Source organism: Neodiprion virginianus, chromosome 4 (genome assembly GCF_021901495.1).
Source record: "Neodiprion virginianus isolate iyNeoVirg1 chromosome 4, iyNeoVirg1.1, whole genome shotgun sequence".
Taxonomy (NCBI): domain Eukaryota; kingdom Metazoa; phylum Arthropoda; class Insecta; order Hymenoptera; family Diprionidae; genus Neodiprion; species Neodiprion virginianus.
This window is the reverse complement of record NC_060880.1, coordinates 33406778-33415003: the sequence shown is the minus strand read 5'-3', so window position 1 is coordinate 33415003 and position 8226 is coordinate 33406778. Positions and strand designations below refer to the sequence as shown.

The following is an 8226-nucleotide window of genomic DNA, read 5'->3' as shown; positions in this document are numbered from 1 at the left end:
TGTACACATATTTGCCAACGTTACTTGATCACAAAAAGTCCGGAATTATGTGTTACACAAGTGCATACTAATATGTCAGATGAATTCAAGACGTCGCCATCAAATTAGAGGTTATTGAGATTCTAAACGTCTGTAAAAAATGTGTAACAAATTTTTGAAATTTCAATGGCTAGAAGACGAGCAGAAAAATAATGAACGCAGATGACGCTACGGTCGCCATGATTGACAAGGACAGGGAGCCAATCGGATCGCGCGTTCTTCGGGTGTGAAAGAGAGCGACATACAACAACAGCGTATGATTGCTCAAAGAAAACGTCCCGTGATGCATTGAGCCCCCCGCCGTAACGAAATAACGTGATCGGTATCGTATGTTTATCAGTGTTTCTTCGCGGTTTATAAGTTGAAAAACGCTTGTAATTTTCATAACTCTTAAGTGGACAGATGATTTGAACTTCAAATATGGATATAGCGCAAAGATTGAATTTTGACGCCAGTGACATCGAAGATGAAGAACTGAATATCAGCTGTCAATCGAACGGTTCAGGTTCAGGTTGTGAATATGAGTTCAAAAGTAATACTGTAGTAAATTTAATTAAGCTACCCATACAGTAAGCGCATCCGATTGAAACGGGATTAAAATTTACGTAGAATTAAGATCGTGCAATTTGCACTGTCCGGTGTCTACGGACTATTCTAAATAAGCATTGAGTAGGGATTTCGCTCGGTGTCTTTCATGCCAGATTTAAAAGATTTATTAATATTTTGGAACTAATTGAAAATTCATCTTCTTATCTTACCCGTACATTAAATATGAGAATTTAAAAATTTTTACTTATTTCAATTTGCCACAAATTCATACTATTCAGCTTGTCAATTTCAATGATCAAATTTTCTGCATCTGAATCTCGACGACTGGTTTAGAATACCCAATCTTTAACCAGGTGAGATCCAGCTTACCATGAATTGAATCTTTTCTATGGCACAGTATTCTGCCGACGGATAACAATTCAAATACTCGCTATTAGTCTTGTTACTTTTAACATGATGGCGAATGATCAATCAGCCTTGCAAATTACTTACCACTGATAAAAACTGCAGCGTAGCATCTATCAACAGTGATACTAAAGCTTTCCCCATACTACTTAATGTTACAAAATGACTTATGTCCAATGAAATACCCGTGTTTTATACGATGAATGTTGGCTATTATAATTCGATTTTGGATTTATATTTATTAAGAGTCATCAACCAGTGTCAATGAATGTTAATTATTAATGCCTCAGAAAATCAGTAAAGTACATATTTTATTATACAATCAATTACAGATATTTATTTTGTGATTTCATAAACGTTATATAAACACAAATTCTTATATTATTTTAGGGACTGCAGAAATTGGCATCCCTTTTTACGAAAGGAGGCAACCTACCAGTATGTCGATGGCATGTAGTCCACCATATAAGCGTGTTCGAGCGCTTAGACTGCTTGACTCACCAGCAACGCCCAAAACATTGATGAAGGAAAGTACTACTCTTACTCCGCTTCCATCTAGAGGCGTAAAACTGTTTCACATGGAGAAGCCAAAACCTCTCGCTTCTTGTTACCATAGTCAACCCGAAAAGCCTGCAGCTAACGTTAATCCTTTCACTTCAAATGGTATGGTGCTCGTTGCTAGAAAGAGAACAAGGTCCAAGCGGAGTCTGAATAGGTATGTTGATCACTTTCCAGTAAAAATTAGCATGTAATGGAATTTTCTTTACAAATATTTACGTGCATATGAAAAAAAAACTAATTTCTTTTCATTACCAGTTCTCCTGAGCTTAGAGCACCATCTACAGACTCAGTTGACTTAGAACATTCAGACACCGAAGTAGAGCAACCAACTAAACGTGTAGCTCTTCATGAATCTAACATATCAAGATATCACCAGGAATTTCTGGAGCTCGAGTTGATTGGCGTTGGAGAGTTTGGGTCTGTTTTCAAATGTATCAACAGGCTAGATGGTTGCATCTATGCAGTGAAAAAAAGTATCAAACCAGTTGCTGGAAGTGTAAATGAAAAAAATGCGCTCAATGAAGTATATGCACATGCAGTACTTGGCAAACATCAACATGTAGTTCGCTACTATTCTGCATGGGCAGAAAACGATCACATGGTTATTCAAAACGAGTATTGTAATGGCGGTAGTTTAGCAGATGCAATTTCAAAACTACAGGCTGAAAAAAGGAACTTTACTGAAGCTGAATTGCGTCAACTTCTGATACATATTGCTGAGGGACTCAGATATTTACATTCAATGCAGCTAGTCCACATGGACATCAAACCAGGCAATATCTTCATATCGAAAGAAAAAAGACTACGCGCTGTAGACTACGATTCTGCAGATGATGGTTTTGACGAGGAAGACACAGTCGAAGAAGAAATTACTTATAAACTTGGAGACTTGGGTCACGTTACTTCGATTAACAATCCGCTATTTGAAGAGGGTGATTGTAGATATCTACCTGCTGAGATCTTACATGAGGATTTAGCCCACATGCCTAAGGCTGATATCTTTGCGTTGGGATTGACTATTTATGAAGCTGGGGGTGGTGGCGCGTTACCTAAAAATGGTCCTGATTGGCATGAAATTAGGAATGGGAAGCTAAAGGAACTGCCACAATATAGTAGAGATTTTAACGAGCTATTGAAGGTAGGTAATCCCCGAAAAATAATAATCAAATTATTTTTGCAAATTACATGTTTACTTGAAAAAGAAAAATGGTAATAAAGTATCAACCATGAGTGCCCGGATATTCAGAAATTTATCACCCATTTGTATATTTTCAATATTTTAATTTACGAGGTCTTTATCATTACAGCTTATGATTCATCCGAAGCCTGAGATGCGGCCGTCAGCAGTAACGCTGATTCAACACAGAGTCCTATGTCCTTTTGGAAAAAAAACTAAAGCACAACTTAGGCGGGAGTTGAATGCAGAAAAATTGAAGAATGGAATCCTGTCGAAACAACTCCAAGAAGCTGCTAAGTGCCTGAAGACACTAGCGCCCAATATGACTGCTATGAATACTACAACTAATCTTGGAGGCTATAGGCTAAGGCCTACACCGACTAGAACCTCATCTCGAACTGTTGGGAAAAAGGTCAACCGTAGCAACAGCGCAACTATCTTTTAATACCTAACGATTTGTTTATTTATTAGAGGAGAGGGAAAAAAGTCAACGCATCCCAAAGACAGGTGTAATGCCAGGCGATGCATTGATGTTGTGATATGCAAGTAAACTTAGTACGTAAGTCGAAATGTAATAAACTTTAAACAAAACAAAATTCGGTGCGTAGAGTAAAATGCATTGCCGTATATTTATTTTGAAGTTTAGCTATATGACTCATATGACAAGGTAATAAGTCGTATAATTTACGGGGTAAAAGAAAATTTTTAGGGAATTGAGTCTCTGTCGTGGTTGACAAATATTTTTCTGTACTAACATGCGTAAAATTTAGATCTATGTGCTCTATTTTTGCTTCAAACCGTGCTTTGTCATTGCTTTTTTTTTTTTTTAAATCAGTATCCCAAAAACAGATATAGAGACGTTACCGTGGCAAAATCTTTACCGGTAACGAGTTTAAATGACAGATGAATAAGATATAAATACCCTGCACAGACAGCACTATTCGCAGGATTATTGAAATGCTGGCATTTTTCGTGGAAATTTGTTTGGGTGGCCAGATAAAGTGAAAGGATCATTATTTTCTCCTTATCACTTTTTAAGTTATAATTTGGTTGCTAAAATCATGTTTATTCTATTCCTTTTTTGTGTGTGCTGAAAACATCGTAAACAAATTCTGCCTCTTGTGGTAACCCATTGTCGTATATAGAAATTTGACTCTGCATGCTACACAATAGTAAAAGTATACTCACGCTATTAGATATGCGGAGTGAAGTGCAGTATATTTTCTGAACTGAAACTTTATTTTTTTATCACGCTGAATTATTTTTTAATAATTTTAATGAGTACCTTTTTCAGTATGCATCAAATATCTTATCACACTACATGTACTCTATTATATGTTTCACATAGAATAGATGTTGAATAATTAAACTAAACGTTAGGAGCAAAATATGTTATTTTTAGTCTCTAGTTACGTTTGAGTTACTAGGTTCAAATTTCATTTTTCTATTTACCGATATTGTAGTTCCTTCAAATGGCAACTCCTGTTTGTTGTTGTTATAACTTGTGAGACGTGTATACACTAGTATGAATTACTCGAAAAAACGTGGTTTAATATTTAAAACCTGCAACAGTTGGTGCCTATTCTTCCAATAACTACGTAGAACAGTATTTCAGTTACAAATATGTTGATTTTAAAATCAGATGCATGAATATTATTTGTTTTCTGCCATATCGTGCAGCTGACAGCTTTTTGTTAAGAATGGAAATAAGACAGAACGCAAAAAACATGACCGAACTAATAGATAATTAACTACAAACCTTACAGAATATTTTAGAAACATAACTTTCGCATGAATTTTCCGTAAATTAATGTATATACCACGGTAACCGAATTTTCACAGTTACACGTAAAAATTCGTCATCTTGTAAATAATCACTGCCCAGAATTGTTCTTATACCCACGAAAATTACTATATTGTATCTAGTTATTGCATCAGAAGTAATAGAGTTAAAATTTCTGACATCTAATATTGACGCTAGTACTGCATATCCATGCTCGTTTATCTTAAACGTATTCAAATATACTACGCTATATTTATAATAAAATCATTTCTCATCACTTTAAAAATATATGTCATTGCCATATCCATGACACAAAGCCTATCAATTTTTGTTTTTGTTTTTTGTTTTGTTTATTTATTCTTTTGACACAGTACGTATAAAATTATCCGATTTTAAGCATTTTAATTGCATCTTTCGCACTGTATTGAAAAGTGTCATTTTACGCACCAACAGCAGTGCGAAAACTTGAAGTTTACGCATACCATGTCAAAAAATAAATTACGAAACATGTGCGTAAAATCACATTTTACACACTAGTTGTATAGTATACAATCGTACATTACGTGCATCCACCCCTATTAAAGTCATTTATAATATGAAAGTATGTATAATTTGGTGTACCAAATTAGTAACGAAATCATTGCCGAATGTGAAAACGCGTACCGTAATTCAGTTACTAACGAATACACTCAATTACAAAGTTAAGGTTTTGTTGTAATTTCCGTTTGAAAACGAAATATAACTATGAAACTAGAAATCTGCGAAGTTGTTTACAATTAACCAACAAGATAAAGCGAGTTACATTCTCCGTGATAAATTTTAGATTCTGATTAAATTTGCATTCCATGCGCCATTCACCAATAAGTATTGTACATACATACATTGATATCGAAATAAAAAATCATGACGTTGACTGAAGATGTACAGGCATGCATACTACACATATGGTATATATCTCCAGTCGCGATAACGCTCTATCGCATTGACTGAAGACGCGATAACGCTCTATTGGGTCTGGTCTAATTTCGAAGTTCCCGCGAAATGTGAGTTGACTGCGTTGACTGCAGCTATGTCCATGACTGTGCCGTCAACGGAATGCGCAGGGCGCTCACGAGGTGCCGACGCGCACTGCGTCTCGTTCAGAATTGTTCTAGACGCTCGTGTGAGCTGTTCCTTAAACGACAACCGCAATCATCAAGACAAGTTGATATTTAACAACCATGTCTTTACTTCGTGTTTTGCCGAAAAAATTTACGGATGCGGCAAGTGTTCTATCCCGAAGTGTACCCGTTGTGTCATATCATGCCAATGTAAGTATTTCATACCTGATAACCTACCGTAATGTCCGATTCACTATTTGACATTTTGCGTAACAGTAAAAAAAATCTGTATACATTTTTTTTATCTCGTAAAGTTCGGACATTGTTAGTTTCAGATTGTATTTTCAAAACGTCGGACTCGTTTACTTCTTAACTTTTTCGTATATCACAAACTGTATATGTCTCAATATTGTTACAAAGGGTGAAATCATCAATCACCCGTGTTATCGGCTTTCTAATGATCTAGTAGTCATCTTAAACTGAAAGCTTTCATATGTCTTAAAATGAATAGGGTTGCTGGTCAACAAATATTATTGTAAAAACAGTCAGTCTCTGGACTTTAAAAAGAGAACTTCGTGACCAAATACATCCACTTTCTTTCTAAAATATTCCTCGTTTTGTGAGACTTCTTTGGCTCGGCGTTCGCTCAATTCGCGCAGTGAACCCATTGATTCTCTCAGTCCTTTCTTAATTTCCCCTGTTGTTACAATATTATCCAGGTGCTAGACCACTATGAAAATCCGAGGAATGTTGGTTCTCTTGATAAAAATGACAAACATGTGGGCACTGGCCTTGTAGGAGCTCCGGCATGTGGCGATGTCATGAAACTTCAAATAAAAGTTGATGAAAATGGAAAAATCACTGATGCTAAATTCAAGACATTTGGCTGCGGATCAGCTATCGCCTCTAGCTCTCTTGCTACTGAATGGGTTAAGGGTAAAACGGTAAGTTCATGCTTCGAATAATCCTGTGTGTACATTATACTTTAAACATCGCTAATCACTATTAATATTTATAATCAGGTTGACCAAGCATTGGAGCTAAAGAACACTGACATTGCAAAGGAACTTTGCCTTCCACCAGTCAAGCTACATTGTTCGAGTAAGTTTTAGCCCATTAGATTGCTAATAGCATTGTTAACCTTTCGTTAGTGGCGCTTGCTTGCACAACGAATTTCATTGTGCGGACAGCACTCTGCCACCTATGTTAAATGAAATGGGACATTGCCACGTCAAAATATAGTAATGAAATCTTTTTATTAAACAGCTTAATTGATTATTTTGAAAATTTATATATCGAACATAATTTCTTTTAAATCTAAGAGTATATAAGCACACTGTGTGTATCGATCATCTTTACTGTCAGCTGAGATGTTCCAAGTCAACTCTGGCAACGTGGTCGGAAAAATTGAATCAACGATTTAACTCGTGTAATGAGCACTGTGCTACTATTTCACGATCTTATTGAACATTAATATACTTTTCTTATACATTAAATAGTTATCAATTATGAGTATATCCAACTATAGTAAACATTTCAAAGAGAAAAGTAGTAAAGTATGAAGTCACAGTTACTCATATAGTTACATATATTGGGATTTTTGTCTAAAGGCTAAAGTCATGCTCAAAGTGCGAGTAATGAAAGGTTAAAGATAAGATTTGTATGATGAATCAGAAATGTAACTGGGTTGCTGGCATGAAAAATTAATAATTAATATTTCATGTATCAAAATCCAAGTGCTAGAAATGGTTTTTCAGTAGCTAGCTGGTAATTTAGTAAAGTAGACTTAGTAAAAACTATAATTTTTATTCTATATCAGAGATTCAAGGCAATATTTCCAAATCCAGTTTTTAAAAATCCATTTTAAACTTTGTTTAACTTGCATTCGTAGGCATGTAAATTGCTATAAAATAAAAAAAATCCTTATTTCAGTGCTTGCAGAGGATGCAATCAAGGCAGCACTTTCTGATTACCGCATTAAGCAGCAACCAAAAGCCAAAACAGCATCTGGCAGTAATGAAGTTTAGAGTTGCATACCTAGAAGTATAAACAGCACCAAGCAGGAAAACAAACTTTATAGGTCATAGTTGGCGAAAAATAGTATATTGCATCATATCTTGCAATCCAAATTAGTCAACGTTTAAATTGAACGTCTAATATTCTTTACTGTAGCTATCTGCTGTAGTACAATCTTGGATGATGAATACAGAATCTATAATAGTTACATGTATGATCAAGTTTATAAGAGTGAGATTCTGATAGAACGTAAGTACGTCGTTTAATTTCAAATAAAATTTCTCCAACTGACTTATACATGTATGTATATACATATAAACTTACATATGTATATATAGTATTCACTTGTATCCAAAATAATTGAAATTATATTTTAGTACGCATAATATTTATTGTTCGGGTTTATAAAGCCTGCGGTTACGCAGGTTCACGATATATCATAGTGATAATTACCTTGTGATCCTATTTTTCATGGAAATTTATATTTTATTAAAGTATATTATATAATAGCAGATCGGAAAAATTCTACTGAAGTAATAAAAGTGGCGTTCAAGCATTTTGGGTATATCTATGCCCTTAATTCCCGTTACTTATAA

The 8226-nt window shown here is 35.0% G+C and overlaps 2 protein-coding genes across 4 annotated transcripts; both read left to right on the top strand.

Moving 5' to 3' along the window:
• Positions 1–154: 154 nt before the first annotated feature.
• Positions 155–5275, top strand: LOC124303543 (wee1-like protein kinase). Of its 3 annotated transcripts, XM_046760864.1 has the most exons (5): positions 155–357; positions 435–571; positions 1384–1708; positions 1810–2692; positions 2862–5275. In XM_046760864.1, the coding sequence occupies exons 2-5, from the start codon at positions 460–462 to the stop codon at positions 3174–3176; spliced, it is 1635 nt and encodes a 544-aa protein (XP_046616820.1). In that variant the 5' UTR covers positions 155–357; positions 435–459; the 3' UTR covers positions 3177–5275. The 3 variants fall into 3 exon arrangements, with proteins under 3 accessions (XP_046616820.1, XP_046616821.1, XP_046616822.1); XM_046760865.1 differs by having other exon boundaries at positions 156–550; XM_046760866.1 differs by having other exon boundaries at positions 156–556; positions 1389–1708.
• A 365-nt stretch (positions 5276–5640) lies between these two features.
• On the top strand, positions 5641–8186 carry LOC124303548 (iron-sulfur cluster assembly enzyme ISCU, mitochondrial). The gene is made up of 4 exons (XM_046760875.1): positions 5641–5824; positions 6334–6558; positions 6637–6715; positions 7547–8186. The coding sequence occupies exons 1-4, from the start codon at positions 5735–5737 to the stop codon at positions 7639–7641; spliced, it is 489 nt and encodes a 162-aa protein (XP_046616831.1). The 5' UTR covers positions 5641–5734; the 3' UTR covers positions 7642–8186.
• Positions 8187–8226: the final 40 nt, after the last annotated feature.